Source organism: Podarcis tiliguerta, assembly GCF_965153285.1.
Source record: "Podarcis tiliguerta genome assembly, chromosome: 1".
Lineage (NCBI taxonomy): Eukaryota > Metazoa > Chordata > Lepidosauria > Squamata > Lacertidae > Podarcis > Podarcis tiliguerta.
The window spans coordinates 52,430,113-52,449,553 of NC_139534.1; the positions used below are offsets into that span (position 1 = coordinate 52,430,113).

General features: G+C 48.3%; 1 protein-coding gene across 6 annotated transcripts in view; it reads left to right on the top strand.

Annotated features, from left to right (window-relative positions):
- SPEG (striated muscle enriched protein kinase) overlaps nucleotides 1–19,441 on the top strand; it is a 99,879-nt gene that overhangs the window by 33,972 nt on the left and 46,466 nt on the right. For 5 of the 6 annotated variants that reach the window (XM_083431928.1, XM_083431932.1, XM_083431930.1 and 2 more), the window contains 8 exons: nucleotides 1,504–1,593; nucleotides 3,498–3,672; nucleotides 7,233–8,629; nucleotides 10,297–10,440; nucleotides 11,559–11,741; nucleotides 15,453–15,661; nucleotides 15,965–16,053; nucleotides 16,713–16,888. In XM_083431928.1, the coding sequence (XP_083288054.1) occupies nucleotides 1,504–1,593; nucleotides 3,498–3,672; nucleotides 7,233–8,629; nucleotides 10,297–10,440; nucleotides 11,559–11,741; nucleotides 15,453–15,661; nucleotides 15,965–16,053; nucleotides 16,713–16,888 (2,463 nt within the window). Of the gene's footprint in view, nucleotides 1–1,503; nucleotides 1,594–3,497; nucleotides 3,841–7,232; nucleotides 8,630–10,296; nucleotides 10,441–11,558; nucleotides 11,742–15,452; nucleotides 15,662–15,964; nucleotides 16,054–16,712; nucleotides 16,889–19,441 lie in introns of all 6 variants that reach the window. The other variant, XM_083431927.1, reaches the window with a different exon arrangement.

The following is a 19,441-nucleotide window of genomic DNA, read 5'->3' on the forward strand; positions in this document are numbered from 1 at the left end:
TTTATATATATTTAAAAAGCAATTTCAGGAGGCTGTAATTGGGCGTAAAGGAATGGTGGCTTGGGAAGGCTTAAGGTATTCCCACCAGCGTGTTTTCCCACTCAGATTAGTTCCCATTAAACTACTCTTTCCACCTGCAGGGAAGAAGCTACAGCCCCCCTCCCATATCTTTCTCCCTGTGGAGAGGAAAGCAGCAGGGGGAGGGGAAAGGCAATTATAAGCAGAAAAATGGCTGCCGGGGAAAAGCACCTCCTTCCCACCCACAGGTCTTCTGATCCAGATTGCAGCCTGACTTTCATTTTTTAAAAGAGAAAATATGTCTATAATATGAAGTTTTGCCATGAAAGCCCATTTTCCCTTGCACAGTGTGGCTTCTGAGGCAGTAATTTGCATCTAAGGAAATGCAAGAAGAAAGGGAGGGGACCCCCCCCCCCCATTCCACTTACCTCTTCCAGTGTTCAGGGCCCTTGTTTACCTAGCAGACAAAATTCTGGAATTCCACAGAGGTAGAATTACAGAGATACAAATCACCTCCTCCCTTGGGCTCTTTTCAAGGGAGAAGGAATGGGCCTTCCAGGCTTCCTTACTTGCAGCTTTGGCATTTGTTTGCCTCTAGGCACTATGGCAGCCCTGAGTATCTAGATCCTGAGAGGGTGGCAAATTATTGAGAGTTGAAACCTGCACTGCAAGGATGCCACTGGTTTTGCAGGGCCCTGGATAATCTGCATATGTTCTTTCACATGGCTGAGTCTGCCCAGTTTGCCATTTGATGCCTTTCCCTGAGACTCCAGGTCATTGCTGTTGGGCATATTGCAAATTAGGGGAGACCTGAAAGAAAATGGAAACTCCACAAAGAGAATGCTTCTTAGAATCAGATTCATTTCATTGTATTTAGTGACCAACCATCATGTCTTTCATTACATTCAGAGCATTCAAAATGATCCGTGATAAGCCTTAGCCCAAAATAAAACTATACTAATGTATAAAATGACCTAGAATGCCACAAATACAACCCTAAAACAAATATTGTTCAATGCTTTTCCAATGCTACAACAATAAAACTGTGAGCATAACAGAGCCCTGCTCCAGGATTCTCTAAAGCTGGGCATTGACGGTGGTTTAAGAGCATCTCTGCTGGAGCAGCACATCTGACATCATTTTGTATGTTTTTCCTCTGTGCCCCCCATACTTTAGTAAACACTTATGAAAAAAGAATCACCAAAAATATAGACAATTCTTTCCAATAATGAATAATTATTTTATGCAATTCAATTTTTATATTGTACCTTCTCTTCATAACGGAGTCAATTTTGTCACAATCCGGCCACCCCTTTACTGAGAGCTGAATTTTCAAGATCTTACTTGGGACTTCTGAGTCGCGCAGGATCTGTTTGTGACTCTGCCATACAGTTTTGTTGGATGAGTACAAGCACCCAAGGCGAAGGTGTGGACTGACCTGTCGATCAAGGTCCTCCCCTCATCTTCTCTTTTCTCTTGCTTCAGACTCGGAGACGGGAGAAGATGATGCCAGCAGCACACAGGTGACCCAGCGCAGCCAGCTCCAGGATGAGACCACCTATAGCTCCCCAACAGGTGAGGAGAAGGCGGCAGGTGAATGGAGAGGTTTGGCATTCTGAGCAGAATGGGCATGGAACTATATTTCAAACAACGATGTTGCTGCTGGTGCCCCAGCAATTCTGCCCCCAAATCCCCTCACAATCCTGAGACTGTAGCCTCCCTGCTGCCTGGCCCTGTCTGAGGCAAGAGTGGTATGTCACATATACCATGCCAACACAAATAGCACCCCCCCCCCCGTGATTTGTTCACCATGAATCCTATGAGCAGGGTCTTTTTCTGTCCCTGAGTGTCCAGCTTTTTTGGATCATTGGCCAAAGAGTTTAACTCTCTCTTCAGGGTTCCTTTTTGCAGGCAGCTACCATTGGAGCATGAGAATTACTGCTCCCCGGAGACATAGCCAACCTGACATCACCTTTTCCTGGAAGAAGGGCACATATTAACCGACGCAGAACATTAATTTAATAAAGAGGGCAACTTTATATCAGAGGAGGACTCAGCAAAGCATAAAGGTCATTAGATTCCACAGAAATAAAACTGAAAAATCGCAGGCTTTAACTATAGCCTCCTCATGCTGGGTTCCTTCAGTACCCGGTCACTTCAGGCAGTGCTCATGCACCTTCCACAGAATGACTAGGCAAATGGGGCAAGGGGAGATAGAGCCCTTGGTTGATCATGCACCCCACTTAGCAAATTGTGCTTAATGGGGGCTGTATTCTGAATTGAGCAACACTTGGAATCTTTAATGAGCAGGGTTTAAGTGTCGATGGGCATATATATCATTCTGCATAACATTATACTGTATAAAAAAGCCAGTCACACTCCCGGGTGACAAAGAAACAGAACTCAGGATGGAGCTGTGCACATGTTTATGCAGATAGGAGCAAGCTGGATTCTCAGAAGTCAGCAGTGTGGGGAGTCAGGTTTATTTCCCTGAGAGCACCCACCTAAGCAGGTGAATAGTTTCCATTCATTCTTTTGAGTAAATGTATGAGATTATTAACCATGCGCTTCTCACTGTTAGCAACCTTCTTTGGCTTTCCAACCTCAGTTTTTCATTAGGCAACTTTTAGTCACCTGTTTGCCTTTCCACAATCTCCTTTAGTTTAAATCGTTCTTTCCTCTCGAAGAGTCTCTTTAAAAAAATGCAGTCCTATTCTCTCACATTCTTTTTACTGAACAAAAAAACAGGTCCGAGTTTTCCATCACAGAAGAGGTTTCCCATTGTTTTGATCACCCCAGTGCCTCTTTTCTGGTGGTTCTGGGGACAACAACACAAGGCATAAGCTCCCATTTTCAGTTTGGGCAACTTTATCCCCAATGAACTTGTCTTCAGTGCTTGGCACAGAGCACTGTGGTTCTGGCCTTCCATCTCTGCTCTTCCTTCAGTAGGTAGTCTTGGGTAAGCTAGTCTCTAAAAAGTTGGGGGAACGATGATCTACCTTGCAAAGCAGGATAAACAAGCCAATGATTGCAATGCACTGTGCATGTTAAAAGAGCTACATGAATATTCATTTATATCATTGCAATAAGAAATTGTTCGTCTCTCCTTCCTTCACTGCAAATGCCTGACCTTGTGTGTTGCATAATTGTGTTTCCCTTCACTCTGGCCGCACCATCTTGGTGGCTGAGTTGAGTTATTAAGTGACCAACCTGGCCTTGTCTTCTTTTCCTTCTTCGCCCCTCTTCTTTGTCCTTTCCAGCTGAGAGAAAAATGCTTATTCTTAGCCCTCAAGAACATGACCTGACGCTAACCCATGATATATGCAGTGGCACTGCACGCTCCAAGAAACTGATACTTTACAGCCTCCTAAATTAAACAATATCGATAGAATCTCGGGTTATCAGGCCTCGATCTGATGCAAGGGAGATGGGGGGCTTTCCAGCCCCCTCGATCAGTCCATGTCTGTCTTTCCTTGCAGGGGAGTCGGACACGCTGGTGGATGCCTCCATGAAGACCACGCCGACCTCAGTGCCAGGCCTGTCCCAGACAGATGAGCACTCCAACTGGTCAGGGAGCCAGACCACGGTGTTGGAGAAGGACCCAGAGGCTGGCCCCACGGTGAGGGGACCCTACCTGCACCCCAGCATTCCAAGGCAAGCACCTGCCGAGGCCCGGCACCTGGGGGTGGAGCCGCTGGTGCGGGCATCACGGGCGGAGCTGATTGGCGTGGCCCCGGGGTCCGAGGACAGCCTGTCTCTGGGGAGCGACCCCTACGGCAGTGCCTTCAGCCTGTACCGGGGCCGTGCCCTCTCCTTGCACGTGTAAGTAGCCGTGGGGCCGTGGAGTGGGGTGCAAGGGCCATTATGCTGGGACCATCTCTTCCCCCCTACTCTCCAGTCATAATCCCTCGCTGAACCCTCAACCTCTTAAGTCATTGATTTTGAGGCACCACCGAAACTTTCCTGAGCCCCATCATCACAGTCCCGATCCCTGATGTCATGGCACCTTCCATCCACAGCCCCCACTGCACTCTCTATACCCTCTGAAGCCACCCACACTATCCTGCCATTGTCTCTCCTACTGCTTCCTCTGCTGCAGTATCTTCCCCCTCCCCATCGCCTGCTGCCTTCGCTCTCCTAAAATGTTGCTATGAGGACAATGGGCTGCATAGGTAGGTATCTGCTGCTGCCCCAGGCTTCCCACTCCCTAATCAGCATAGAGAGCAGAGTCTCCATAGCTTCTCCCCTCCCCAGGTTTTGCTGTCTTCCTTTGGCTTGGAGCTAACCCTGTTTCGCGTAAAGCCAATGGCATCAGTAATAGGCCCTCCAACACCAAACTCTGAGAGATGCCCATTTAATTGGGGCATCAATTGTGGCACTTAAAAAAAACAACAACCCAAGCACAGTGGGCTGCACTCACTCTTCTGGCGCATGGCAATATTATTTAAATTGTTACTAAAATAATGCCTATATCACCTTTCGTTTCAAAAGGAATACCAGTCCTGGTATGGGCTAGCGAAGAAATTGCCATGACCAAGCGAGTCATTTAAGCCCTCCGAATCCTGGATAACCCAAATCCAAATTTATAACTTATGGGTGCAACTGAGCTAATATTAAGCACTTCTGAGTTCCATTTACTTCAAGGGAAGATTAAGCACCTGCTTAAAATGAATCCTTTTGAGATTAGTGGGACATAAAAGTGCTCTACTGAGGCTTGATTGCGCTTTATGTAAATTAGCCAAACCGCGACAGGACCATTGGATGGGAAATTGCCGTTTCATCTGAATGTTTGATTTCACCCACACACAGAGGAGACCTACTTGGTGTAGGTAAAGGTGGAGACAGTCACAGGAGGTTGTGATTGTCATATAGACAGGGGCCTATACTGTTCCCACCAAGGCCTAGATTAATGGGGAGAAATAGCAGGGTTTCGATGCCACCATTCGCGTTTGGGGATTTTAGTTTAGAAAAGTAAAGTAAAGGGAGCGCATCATTCAGGAATATATAATTATGCATGGTGTAGAGTAAGTGAATACAAAGATTTTTTTTCTCTAGCTGGCTACTGTGGAGACAGAATGCTGGACTAGATAGGCCATTGGTCTGGCCCAGCTGGGGTCTTCATATGTTCTTATATTCACCTATTCCTGAGGTCAGTGCATCTGACTGTTAACCAGAAGATCGGGGGCTCAAGACCTCCCAGGGATGGCTGTGGGCAGGATTCCTGCATTGCAGGGGGTTGGACTAGATGACCCTCAGGATCCTTTCCAACTCTATGATTCTATGATTATTAAACAACTTCAGGCAGGCAAATCTGGAGAAACAATAGAATACAGAAGCACAATCAGAGGTAGGTAGTCATCCTCATCCATAAGGATGATGTGAAAGAGAGGCTGGTTGCTGGTGATTAAGGGAATGGTAATTAAGAACCCAACAAATGATGTAATGATGGTGATGTGATTATCTCTTTGGTAGTGGTGCTTTTGGCTACACTAATGCAACTTTTGTTAAATTCAACATACACACACATTTTAACCCCCCCTCCCCGCTAAGAACTCCTTTTATCCCAGAAATGTAGTGATGCAGGGAGGCAAACAGGGAGAGATGATAAGCCGCGTCGAGTGCCAAATCTCTTCCTCATACCATATATAGATCCATTTCAGTTTCTGAGCCATTAGCAGGCACTGCCCACACATTTTTATTATTTCCCCCCTGTAATAATGGGAAACTGGATACCAGCGGTTTTTCTTAAAAGCGAAAGCTGAAACCCGTCATGCTGTGAAAATGGCAGCACACTCCATGTTAACTGCAGAGGCAGTGAGTGTCGTAAGGATCTTTGAGAGGGTGGGTCCAGAGCTACATTAGGTCACTTGAGACTCCCTCATCTCCTTCTTCTTTCCTCCTGAGTTTGCTTTCCCAACTTTATCCTCACGCTTATCATCCTCCGGCTATGGTACCTGACTAAGTATACACTTGCATAATTCTCACTGTGTGCATGCAGCTGGACACGCGTGCCCATTTGTTGTAAGGAACTAAAATGGCCTTGGAATGAATGTATGTGTGCCAAGTATGTATCTGTTCGTATGTACACCTGAGTTAGTGTTTGTACCTGGGGGAAACAGCATGCCTGTGTACAGGATGCAGCTTTCTATTCTCCTACCCTCTGCCTTCTGTTGCATTTCTGGCTGCACCAGGGCCTCCCCTTGTCTTCCCCTGCTTCCTCAAGCCAGGCCAGCCTATCCTCATCTACCACTGATGCACAGCCTGATGAACTCCCCCCAATCTCTTCCTTTGCCCTTGTGCAGCATCTGGCATGGCTCAGTCAGCAGATAAGACCAAGAGTTGGATCTTGCCAGGAAGCGTGGGTATTTTCCCTGGACTCTTGGCGGAGAATCCCAGTTCACCCATCTGGCCAGTCTTGGAATCAAATATGATGATGATTTATTTATATATATATATATGCCACCCATCTGACTGGGTTGCCCCCAGCCACTCTGGGCAGCTTCCAACAAATTAAAACACAAGACATCAAACATTTAAAAAATTCCCACATTTTTATGAGGCAAGACCCATTGCAATGCAATCCAGACCACAGTGTGCCACAGCACAGAGCAGGGGCACTGTAGAAAGGTCTAGGTGGGGCAAACAGCTTGAGGAGATTCAGATAGTAAGCCAAGCCACACAATGCTGGAGAAGGCAAAAACAAACACACACACCCTCCTCTGTACACATGCACACACATCTTCATCTAAGGACAGAAGTAGACGACTGTTCCTCCTTCTCATTGCCTCACCTCTCTCTTCCATGGCTAATTTAAACCCCAGGTCTGCCATTAGGAGGGGTTGGCCATGTGGTTTTTTATTCAGGGGGGTACTCAAGGGTACGCAGTGCTGGCACCTCTTTTGTTGTGAGGCACTTACTGTAACAACTTCATGGTGAGTACCAGCACCTATTTTTTCTAGAAAAATAGCACTAGTTCTCCATATTTATTTATTTATTTCATAAAAACGTAGCAAGGCGGAGTAGGAGGAGAAAATCAACAAAAGATAAAATCAGCAATTATAAGGATAAAATCAACAAAAGTTCCGTAAAGCAGCATTCAAAACATCAATAAGACGTCAGCATAGGCACCTGCTCCCTTGCCGCTCACCTTCTTTTGAGTTTTTCAGGCTGTCCTGCCTTAGCAAACTATGCCATGTCTTGCCTTCCAACTGCAGCAACCTCCCCCATGGTGGGTACCGGAGGGATGATGCCAACAGCAGCAGCAAAACCAGCACAGATACCCTCCACCCACCAGCACAGAAGCCTCCTCTCCAGCGCCCAGTGTCCCCCAGAGCAGGGCAGTGCCCCGTCCACCCGCCTGGGGCTGGCCGTGGCCCCACCCCACCTGTGGCTCCCCGCAGGAAGCTGCTGATGCCCCCCGAGTTCCAAGATACGGCATCCGAGGAACAGGACGAAAAGCTGAAGCGCCCCAAATCATCTGGCTACTCTCAGGCTTGCACAGGAGAGTCCCGGCCCCAGACGCCGCTGAGCGAGGCCTCCAGCCGCGTCTCCGTCCTCCGCCCATCGCCCAAGCTGCCGCGGACGGGCTCCAAGATCTTTGACAAGCTGAAGTTCTTTGAGGAGCGGCGCAAAAGCCTGGAGCAGAACGAGAACCCTTTCGCGGGGCACACATGGCTACCGCTACGCAAGACGCGCTCTTTTGACCAGCCCGGCTTTGACGATGCCAGCCCCTTCCTCTCGGCCGTCTCCCACGAGGACCTGCAAGAGGACACCCGCTCCGAGCTGGGCGGCGTGGCGTTCCGGCGCCGGGCCTTCCACCAGAAGGCGGCCTCCTTGGATGAGCGCGGCCGCTTCTCCAGCCGCGTGCACGACATGGAGCACAAGTTCACGGAGGAGCTGGGCCGCATCAAGCGCACCGTGTCTCAGCAGCAGCTGCGGCGGTCGCAAGAGCTCTTCAGGTCACCGTCGCCACGTTCCTCCGCCGAGCCATCTGCTCCCAGGGTCCCGCCACCACGGAAACTCAAGCCCCTCAAGGCTTTGCCCCTGGCAGAGAATGCCCATGGCGTGCAGCAGCTGGTGTTGTCCAGCGTGGTCCTGGTGGGGCCCAGAGACGAGACCAAGGGGACGCAGAAGCCTCTGGCGAGGAGCGTGGCCACAGCTGAGCAGGTGGCAGAGCCCAGCAGGGGTCAGAAGGAAAGCGAGCTGAATGGGCAGGATCTGCGGAGGAAGGTGGAGCAGTGCCCGCTGACTCTGGCAGCCCCCTTGGGAAGGAGAGACCTCCTGCAGGCTGGGCATCCAGAGAGCAATGACTGCATGGATGGAGGAGGGTCTGTGAGCGCGGCGAAAGGGAGCCATGAGCCCAAGGGTCCAAGTGCAGCCTCGCATGCCCGGAAACGGGAATCTGGCCAGAACGGACATTCCCTGCCCTGGGCCAAGATGGAGCCAGGAGCAGATAGAAGCAGGGCAGGGACCCACGGTGCAAACAGAGAGTTGGAAAGAAAGACTGGGAAAGTGGCAGAGAAAAAGGACAACGCATTGCAGCCTCAGGAAGGGAAGAGCACTCGGAGCAGAGGCAAAGGGCGCCGGACGCGGCGAACGTCGCCTGAATCAGGTATGGAATCAGGGCAAGTGCTGCTGTCTCCTTGGGGAGGAAGCTGGCAAGCTAGGCTGTGCTGTATGCCGTGGGGAGAACTCCACCCAACTTCCCACAGAAATGGAGAGGCCTGTAATGCCCTTTCCTCCACTGTAGGCAAGACCCTTAGGATTCAGGCCAGAGCATCATGCATGCCTGGGATTGTATGAGCTCCTCAAGAGGGTTGGTAAGTGCTCAGTCTTGGCTTGCTCTTATCTGTTCTGACTGCTTCTCACATTTCTGCCCATGTCATCAGCATCTGGGATGTAATCTCAGCCAGGCCTTGCCTGGAAGTGTCATTGGTGCATAAGCATAGCATAGGGCAGGTGTGGGGATCCTTTTGACCTCCAGATGTTGCTGAACTACAACTCCCATCAGCCCCGGCAAGCATGGGGAAGATGGGAATTGTAGTACAGAAACATCTGGAGGACCAAAGGGTTTCCACACCTGGCATAGGGTGTGGGGAAGCGCAGGTTTTTGCAGGGAAAGCTCTGGAGCAAATAGAAACAAATGGTTGGACATGGAGCTTTTAAGCTCAGATCTGTGCCTGGAAAAAGTGGGGCAAAAGCTAAGTGTGGATAAACCCCTCCTCACTATCCTTGGCCCTCTGTCATTTTTGTTCCTTTCCATAAAACAAAGGGACAGCCTCTGATCAATGGAAGTTGGAAAGAGGAGCATGAACTTGAGATCCAGTTTTTGAGGCGGCCGAGTGAGTGTGGCAACTTCATCAGGGCCTTCAAGTAGCTGGCAGATACAAGACACGGTGCAACATTTACAATAGTTAATTAGTTCACAGTTCACTGTGGCTATGTGTATGTTACAGAGAACTGTAGTCTCCTAATGGCTAACACAGGTCTTGTGACAGGATTTTCAGTGCTTCTGAGTCAAGAATGGAAATACGTGCTCTTTAGTGCAGGTTTTGTTCATTTGCTTAGCATTTAGGTACATTCCTCATGCATTCTTGCTACTGCCTTGAAAGGTAAGCAGGCTGGCCTTAGTATCCCCATTTTACAGACTGGAAGTGAGGTTGAGAAATGCACACATCTTGAATGCACAGAAGTAGTGTGTGTACCAAGAGGCTGCTGTACTGGGTCTACCAAATTACTGACAGAAAAATAAGTCCTCCAACTTCCTTCCCAGGTAGCCTGACTCAATAAGTGATCATAAATTTAGACACATTTATGACTAGTGTCAGCTTTGAATGCATTGAGCTGTAACAGTAGTTTTATGAGGGTTCTAAATTTCCCCCCTCTCTAAACAAGTGAAATGAAGCTCATCCTCTTTAGTTATTCTTAGAGACCTGTGAAGGTGGCTATCTGCGTCAAGGCAGAGTGAACTGTGCCACTCAGGAGGCTCCTCTAATCCTTTGGACTCAGCTAGGTAGCAATAGATCAAGAATCCACACTGTGCTAGAGAGACTTGGGGAGATTAAGGATTTTGAGCAAACTGTAATCATCAGCACATAAAAGGGCTCTCACTCTCTCGGGGCATAACAGAACCAGTGCATGTGAAAAAGAGAGCTAAGATTTAAACACATTCCTTCCCAGAAGGCAGTGCAAAGTTTTATATCCATGCAAGTTGTGGGCCTTTCCCCCTCCTCCACACCACCTCTTTTGCAGCTGCTCTTTCTCCCTCTCTCTGCACAGAATCTTCTGATGATTCCTACATCTCGGCGGGTGAGGACCCACTGGAACGCCCCATCTTTGAGATCCCTATCCAGGATGTAACAGTCGTAGCTGGAACAGAAGTGCTGTTCAAATGCATCATCACAGGCAACCCTTCCCCAGAAGGCAAGTGCATGGAGTACCAGGAAGAGTGTGGGATGAGTGATGATGAGCATGCATAGGCAAACCTGTGGGGTGCCCAGTGCAAGTCAGAGTGAGAGGAGCCAGGAGATGGATGGGGGCCATCTACTCTACCTTTGCTGTTGTCTCTTGGATCACACAGGTGTCTTCATTTCCACAGATCTCTAGGGAAAATTGGTTTTATTTGGTTTTGTGTATGTTGCCTACCTCACATCAGTAAGGATTCTGCTTTGAATATGGTCCAGAGCCATGTGGTCCTGGTGGCAACACTAGGAGGAAAAACACAAGGCTGGGGGAGAGAAATGGTTGCAATTCCAGCTGCCCAATAGTACCAAGTAATGTGACTGGCAAGTAATGTTGCAGTTAACTAAAATGGGGGGGAAATGGCCTAACCAGGTTTTTTGCTTTTGTTGCAAGAAAAACAAAGGGCAATACTATTTTATTTTAGCTGCAATCCTTTGATAGGCAGGCAACAATCCTGCTAGACTTTCCCTCCCTTCACCTACCAGGTGTTTGGGCTTCATCACCAGCTCTGCTTCCGTGCAAATAATTCAACCCTTACCCCTGCACCAGAATGTTCTATTTCAAAAGTTGATAACTTTTACTATGATGCAGTTTTCCAGCAGTAACACCTGTGGTGCTGCCAAACTGTAGTCCTGTATTAGGGCTTGGAAATAACCCAGGGAAAATAACCACCATCCCAGGGCATTACCCTCAGCGGCTCTGCTGCATACCCTCTTCAAGTGTTTTTGCCTGGCTGAAATGTGTCCTTGAATTCTGATCATGCTTCTTATCTGGATGGAGGCCAGAGAGGGGAGTGTGAATGTGTGTAGAAACTAGCCTACTGTACAAAGTGGGGGAGATGCATTTGTTTGGCTGTGGCCCTGCCCACCACTGCCATGTGGCCTCCGGAAGGTTGCTCAGAAGGGAATGTGGCTCTCAGGTTGCAAAAGGTTCCTCACCCCTCCTCTCTGAAAAGGACACAGTTCCAGCAGTCAGTGGATAAAGTGGAAAGTGCCATGTATGGGGGGAGGTGTTGTATGTACAGAAGTGAGATGTCCCCACGTGCTCTGACCTCCTGCCCACTTGCCCCTTCCCCACAGTGTCATGGCGAAAGGATGGCGTCCCTTTTCGGAGCAGCACCACTCGCCCTATCAAAGCAGAGGGAGAACGCCACACCCTGCTGGTCAGGAGTGCCCGTGCGGCTGATGCCGGCCTCTACACAGTTTGTGCCACCAATGAAGTGGGCGAGGCCTGCTGCAGTGCCATCTTGACTGTGCGGCCAGGTAAGTGGCCGGGGAAAGCCAGCCAGATGGGCGGGGTACAAATAATAAATTATTATTATATTATTATAAGTGTGTGATGAAGGCAGTGGAGGCAGCCCAGAGAGGACCAGCCGAATCCCTGAAGGCCAAGGGAGGGTTGTAGAGTCATATTCCTTCCCAGGCCAAGTTTGGGGAGAAGCAGTTTTGTGCCTTGGGGCTTAGTTAGCATCCTAGGCTAGGTCTTTTCCTGTCAACCTTGTGGTGCCTCAGGCTGCTGCCGCTGCTCCTGCTGAAAGAGAGATGAGGCTGCCTTTACCCTACAAGGCTTGGTTTAGGCCAGCCTGGCTGACAAACAGCCAGCAGCAGTCTTGAATGCGGGGAAGAAGGGAGAGACGGCCTGGACTGCTGGGCTCTCAGCACCAACCCCACGAGGTGGCGGCGGGGGAGGTCGATCTGGCTGACGGACTGACTCCGATTCCTGATCCGTGTTCCGGACCACAAACTCCGCGGGGAAACCCGTGTCAGCGGCGCTTGCGGTTTGCAAGCCTTCCTGGGCAAGTGCAAATGAATTATCCGAAAGGATGCAAATGAGGTCGCCCGTCTGTTGATCTGAAATGTGAGCCCTGGAGGGGCTGGGGTCGGCGTCTGTCTGGAGCCCCGATGCCTTCCTCGGCTGTGGCTCGAAGGGAAGGCGGTTCCGAAGAGGCTCCTGGATTCTGCCCGGCCTCTGGCGCCTCCGTTGAGGATCCCTTTGCCCACTCGTCTCCTCCGTGTCGGACGCTGTGTTTGTTAAGAATCGGGGATTGAGAGAGAGAGATCATCCTCGGGAAATGGCTGTAGAATCCTCTTTGCCGCGCCGATTGCAGGCTCGGGAGGGGCGCCCCGTTTGTTCCCTGCGTTCTTGCGCTGCAATCCTATGCATGTTTACTCGGAAGTAAGTCCCGCTGCGTTCAATAGAACTTAAACCCAGGTAAGTGTGCATAGGATTGCAGCTTTAGTGGGTTTGGAATTGGGAACTCGGCAGGGAGAGGGAAGGCAACTTTTCAACTCCTAGGTGGGCGTTTTGAGGGGAACAGAGATGGGTGAAGCGGAGAGGGGAGAGTGTCTCTTGCTCCCGTTAACCCTTTGTTTGTACAACTGAATGGTGTGAAGGGATGAGGACCCTCCAACATCACCACATCTGCCCTATAGGTAGGAAGAAATGGGATTCTGCTTTGGGTGCCCCTCTGGGGGCTGAGAATTTATTGGACTATAACCTCCCAAAGCAATGGGGCTGCAGAAGGGGAAGCCAACCTCAAATGCTCTCTGGGCCTCTTACCTTGTTGTCCAGAAACTTGGAGGTGAGAGAGACTCTTATGCTAAGGTGTTTTACCTTGTCTTTGGGGATAGGGGAAAGCAAGGAACTACAAGGCAGGCCATTCCCATCAACACAGGATAATCTTTCCCTGCCTGAAGCAGAGCATGATGGAGGGCTTTGAAAGACTCACCCTTTTGTCTGGATCGAACACACCTCTGCTTCTTCCTCCTATTTTGTGCAAAGGGCTAAGAAACCTATCCTGTCTCTTTAGATTTTCTTGTAAACATCCCACCCATCCCTACTCAGCTTGAAGGGCAGCATTGCCACAGAAATTGCCACAAGACTATTTCCACTAACTGGCCCCACAACAAGGCCTGCTCTTCTCACAATGCATACACTGCAAGTTGCAGTCGTCCCAGCGACTAATGTCACCTTGGCCCCTTTCAGGGAGAGCAAGCCAGGAATGATGCTGCCAACAAGAAAAAGAGTAGTGGCGCCCATGATTGGAGTTGCCTGATTCATGACTGTTTAAAGTCTTTCTTTTTACCAGTTGGAGATGACATAGATATATATCAGCAGTGGGCTTCCCTGTATGCCCCTGGGACTTGGCAGGGTTACAGGCAGTGTTGGATTTGATATCTTCTAAAGCAGTACTGGGAAAATGACTTGTTGTTTCTGTTTCTTCACTCTGCCTCTTTCTGGGTAAGAGGATTGGATATAGACTAGAGCCTAACTGCAAGAAGCGTTTCATAACCCAGATGGTCAAATTATTTACATTTATTTATTATAAACAATGCACTATGCAAATTACACACTAATAGAGATGTTGTTTGTGCAGATTCATATATGCACATTTGAGGTGCCAAACTTTTCACCTCATGACTTTGCCACAACAGATTTGCACAAAGAGCTGTTTCTCTGAAACGGCCCCATTATACACACATGCATGAAAAGTAGTCAAAGAATTGTAGGTCATTACTACGTTTATTTATTTGTTAATACACTTTAATCTCACCCCTCCTCCAATGATTTCAGGAAAGCATAATGGTGTCCCCTCAGCCCCAATTTTATTTTATTTTATTTTATTTTGTCCTCAAAATGACCCTTTGGGGTAGGTAAGACTTGAGAGATAATGACTTGCCCAAGGTGAGCTTCATGGCTGCTGAATATCTGAAAACTAACATTCTTTCTTGAACTGATAGTTGTCATATGGGGGTGAGTTTGGATACAAGCCTCTCTATAGAAAACTGAATTAATAAAATCCTTGCAGAAGGATATTACCATCTCAGTTATGAAGACAAACATAATTCAGAAATGTCACATGGTACAGTCCTACCTCCTCAGAATGCGGGAGGAGGGAAGTTCACATGTTTGTCATTAAAAGAAAAAGCAAAACAGCCTCCATGTCTGTGGAAAGCATGTCAGGAAGAAGGACGGTTCTGACTTAGTCTCTCTTACTTTTCTACTTACAGAGATAGTTAATTTAATTAAACGGGTAGCATTCAAACATGTGATCCTTCAACTGCATTTTGAATGATACAGGCCTAGGAGGACTGTATACCATGTGATGTTTCTGATTGTGTGGTTCTGTTCTAAATCAGCCTCTAGGCTCCATTCCACAGAAGCAGCAAAGGTCTATTTGAGATAACAATGTTCATGCTAGGCTAAGTGCAGTGTCCTAATTGCAAAATAGGGCATAGTGGAACAGTCAAGAGGAAGGATGGAAAGAACTAATGGGGTGTTAGTTGGCTTAGGTAGGGGCAGGAAACTGGAAACTTGCATACATAAGAAGGAACAGGGGAAAGCAAAGAATGAAAACGCTCTAACCATTGCACACCCTTAGGGCCAGTGTTTTCGTTTCAGGGCCAGGGCCACGGTTACATTATATGCTTGCCACTTCCCCAAGTTTCCATCTGGGGCTGCTCTAGTAACGTTTGAATGATGAAAATCACGTAGGAAGAGTTGACAATGTGTTACATCCCACATCAGCAGAGTGGGATGCAGCCTGCTAGGAAGCTGGTAGCCATAATGCCCCAGTAAGAGTATCTAAAGATAACATAAGCAACCAAACATTTCCTGCTGCAATGCATTTCTATTACTGTTTTGAAGGAACCAATGTATTCCAATGGTCAATTTGTGTTATTACTTTTTGTTTGTGCCCCCTCTTCATGCGCTATTTTTTTAAAAGCAAAAGCAAATTGAAATTTCATCCCTTAGAATACACTGTAGGTGCGCTGGGCTATCATGTAGAAAGCTAGATTATATCATTTACTCTGTGCTTGTGGCTAAACCATCAACTAAAATCCCTGTGTATGAGCCCTGACTGCTAGGTGGGCAGCTATGTCCTGGTCCTGCTTTCCCCCTTGTGCTGGAGAGCTTTGCTGCTTCAATGTGCTGTTCACAAGCCATGCCCTAACCCTCTTCTGCCTGTCTAGCTCCCGCAGAGTCCCACAGCCGATTGGTACCCCATCACGAGCTCAGCAGCCCTGTCACATCAGATGAAGAGTACCTGAGCCCCTTGGAAGAGTTCCCTGAGTCTGGCACCCCACGGCACCACCCTGTCATGAAAGTGCAACCCCGATCTGAGATTGGCCCACCCCCAGTGCATGTGGGCATCAACTTCAAGGCTGCCCCTTCCTTTGAGGTGAGCAGGTGGTGAGACTAGCGCAGGAGGGCATGACAGTGGAAAGTAACCTATGGCTTTTGCATACTTGAATGAGGATTCAGGTTATAAGTCGGCACTTCCTTGGATTGGGGTTGGGGGCCCTGGGCTTTTGACATGCTCAGACCTTTGAGGCAAAAGCAAATTTCAGCTTTTACTCCGTTGAAGGTATTGCACCTAGCAGAGCTTGCCCTGCACTCTGCTTATCCCTGCCCCCTGCCTTAAAGAGAACTTGATTCCCATCTCCCTTTGCAGTTGGCATGATCCTGACACCCTCTCTTGCAGGTGACACTGAGTGACCAGGAAGTACTGGAGGGGCAGGATGTGGTCCTGCGCATTCGGGTACAGGGAGAGCCAAAGCCCATTGTGCACTGGTGAGTGGGTTTTATGATACAGCATAACTTCACAAGTAGCCATGTTGTCCTGCGATGAGATGGGTGGCGAAGCTTTCCCAGTTTTGCAAAATAAGAATCTCTCTCAGGCAACCAGTAGGGGAACTTGTGTCCATCAAGAAGAGTGTTGGGTTTATTTCATTTTTCCTGTCTGGCCTTCAGTACTCCACAACTGACTAACAACAGTGTGATATGTAGACTGGCAAAATATTAAACAGACAAGGCTGGTCTTTGATTTCCAAAGGGCACAAGACCCATCCAACCTGAGAATGGTTTGTTTTGTATGTAAGTGGTGGGATGGCAAAAAGAAAGCAGGTCCTCGGCCTTCCAGAATGTATCAAGAATCAGACCTGAGACTGATAGGCCTGGATGTAATGGCAAAAAAAAAAAGGGGGGGGATCTCTGATCTTATGGCTTGAACTGCCTTGACTATATTGTACCAAAAGCTATGTTTGTAGAAGCAACAAGGTTGGGGGAAGGCCAGTGCAGAATTGACCGTCCAGATGAAGTATGTAGCTTCTTCCTGAGGCATGCTGCTGTGGAGGAGGGATGGTGAGATGAGATGACAGAAGAAGCATTTTGTGAAGTTGGATGGAGTTGCAAGCACTGCAGACTCTCAGACCCTCTCCTCTGTCCTCTAGGTTGAAGAACAGGCATCCAATAAAATATGGGCGACGCATTTCTGCTGTGGAGGAGGACGATGGATCTTTCTGCCTACATATCCGCATGGTGGAGTGCACTGATGCTGGCTATTATGCCTGCAAGGCCATCAACGAGTATGGCACCAAGCAGTGTGAGGCCAAGCTTGATGTACAAGGTACCTTTGGAAGCCACAGAGCATGAAGATTAATGCTTGCCTGCCATGGGCTGTCCCCAGAATATCCTGCTTGCATGCCTATTTCCTTGGTTTACTCACTCATGTAAGCATGCTTCTGACTCCCCCCCCCCCCAACATCCTGTGACCTATATCAATCCTCTGCCCACGAGTAGCCTGTGGCTCCATGGCTGCTTGTTTCTGGTTGTACTGTAACTCTGTCTCCTGCCCCTAGAATTCATGACAGCCCTTGACTGAATGTTGCCCTTTTTTCATCATGAGTCTAAGAAATTTAGAGCTCCAGTTTAGAACTTCAGCCTAACACCAGATTATCGAGAGGCACAAGCAATCAGGTTTCTGTGGACTACTATGGTAAATGGGGCAAGGAGAGAGGTTCAGCTGAAAGCAAGAAGGTATCATGAGTTCCTGAACATAAATTAGGATATCTTTAACACTTTTTGAATGTTGAAAGCATTTCCTAAATCCTTACAGCAGACTTGTATGGTAGTTATATTATACCCATGTTGCCAAGGTGGGCTTGAGGTTAAGAAGATAGTGGCTTGCTGAGGGCCTCCAGATTAGTGTAGTAAGAGGCAGATTAGAACTGGGGACTTGGCTATTTATTTATTTTATTTAGCAAAACTTACACACAGCTTTATAGTAATAAAACCACAAAGCTGTTTGACAAATAATAAAAAACATTAAAAGTATAAATAAAAGACAGTTAAACAGGTACTTAGAAAACATTCAAAACTAATTAAAATCAACAGTAAGCTAAACCATTATTCTATGCTACAAGCTTATATTGGTTTTTCTTTCATTTTAAGTGGCATGGACAGGGTGAGGTGTGCCACCTCTGGTAGCAGCTATTAAGTAATGTTAAAAAGCAACAAATTAATTAATCAATAGATTTGGATTTCCTGCCTCAGGCACCAAAATGTTTTGGACTGTCACTATTCATGACTTTCATTAGAGAATCCTGGGAATTTTACTTGCCTCCTTAGAACTGGGGACCCCTGGAAGGAGGGAATGGGGCCAAGCTAGTTGAGATACTTCATTTTGGAATAGTGGATGCTTATGCTGGGATTGAGATCAGCCTTTAATGCTGGGATTAGGGGTGCTCCCAGTCTATTTTTGGGTGGGATTCAGTCACATACTGAGGAATTCATGTTGCACAATTATAGTTGGTTGGGAGGTCTCTACACACCCCAGATAGGACTCTTTCCAATAAGGAAAGTGATGGGAAAACACACTGGATAGTATAGGGTAACACTTACTTAAATGATGCAACATCATTTAACCTCCCACAAACAAATCAGGATGAATGTTCATTAAATAGCCAACATCCTCTAATCTTCCTGTAAACAAATGAGGGTGAATGCTAATTAGCACCAGTCATCTGAAAGCACCCTAGTAAGAGCAGCAACGGGAAGGGGATTCTTCTCCATTCCATTTATTTGTACACTCAAAATTTCACCCACCCATGGGTGGGAAAGCTGTGGGTGGGGACTGTGTGTGTGAATAAACAAAGAGGAAAGGGCTAAGTGGGCCACCCACTTCACTACTCTTCAGCTCTCAAATGCAACCATTAGAAAGTTCAAGTTCACGACTGTAGTGTGGGCATGCTCTGAGCCACTAGCCACTAGCGCAGTCCAACACAAGGCCATGTTTTGGCAATCCTCAGCAACATTTGACACCCTCTCACCCTTCCAGCCCTTGCACTGCCTTCCCAAAGGCTCGGGGGTTTGGGAAGGAGGTGTGAGGGCTCTGACAGGGTCAGAAAGTTAGCTCTTTCTCAGCTCTGAGAAGAAGCTGGAAGGGCCTTAGGACACTGCCAAAAGCATTGCACCTCCTTCCCAAAGCCCTGGCAGCATGAGGTTGCGGGGTGAGGTGTCAAATTTTGGCCTCTCGCTCTCCCCCACCCTGGCGCAACAAGGCAGCGTGTGCCCCACAGGTTCCGTATTGAAGTAGGTAGGAAATGTTGGACCGTCCCTGCACTAGGCTAGGCTCGTTCTCCTGGGGAGCCCTCCATAGGTAGCTGCCTTCTCCTGAGCATGGCAAGTGCAACTGCCTTGAGACCCTTTGGATGCCTGTTCCAGATGGGAAGAAGAGCATTCAGCTGTTGCTTAGCAACCGAGCACCAACTGCCTGTGTTCTCCCAATCCTCCCCCGTCCCACCTTGAGCTGAAACGGTGGCAGCTGCTGTGGAATTTTGGAGAAAGGAACTGTGAGCCTCTGCTCAGAAAGGAAAGAGATGAGAGAGATAGCCCACTGAGGGGGGCTGATGGCTGTGTATACCAATGTACTGCTCCCACATTCCCATAAAGACAGCCTCTGTCTCTGCCAGTGGCTTCCACGCTAACCATTGGGGCAATGAGCAGCAGCAAGGTTTACCGCCAGCTCTCAGTACACTCCTCCCTGACCCCTCAGTCCTACCATGCTTTTTTTTCTTGGCTTGGTTCTGCCTTTCCCCCCACCCTGTGGTACCCAGAACTGGGTCCCAGTGGTGGTCTGCCACCTTCTTTCCAGTTCATTTCCAGCAGAAACTAGGGCCCA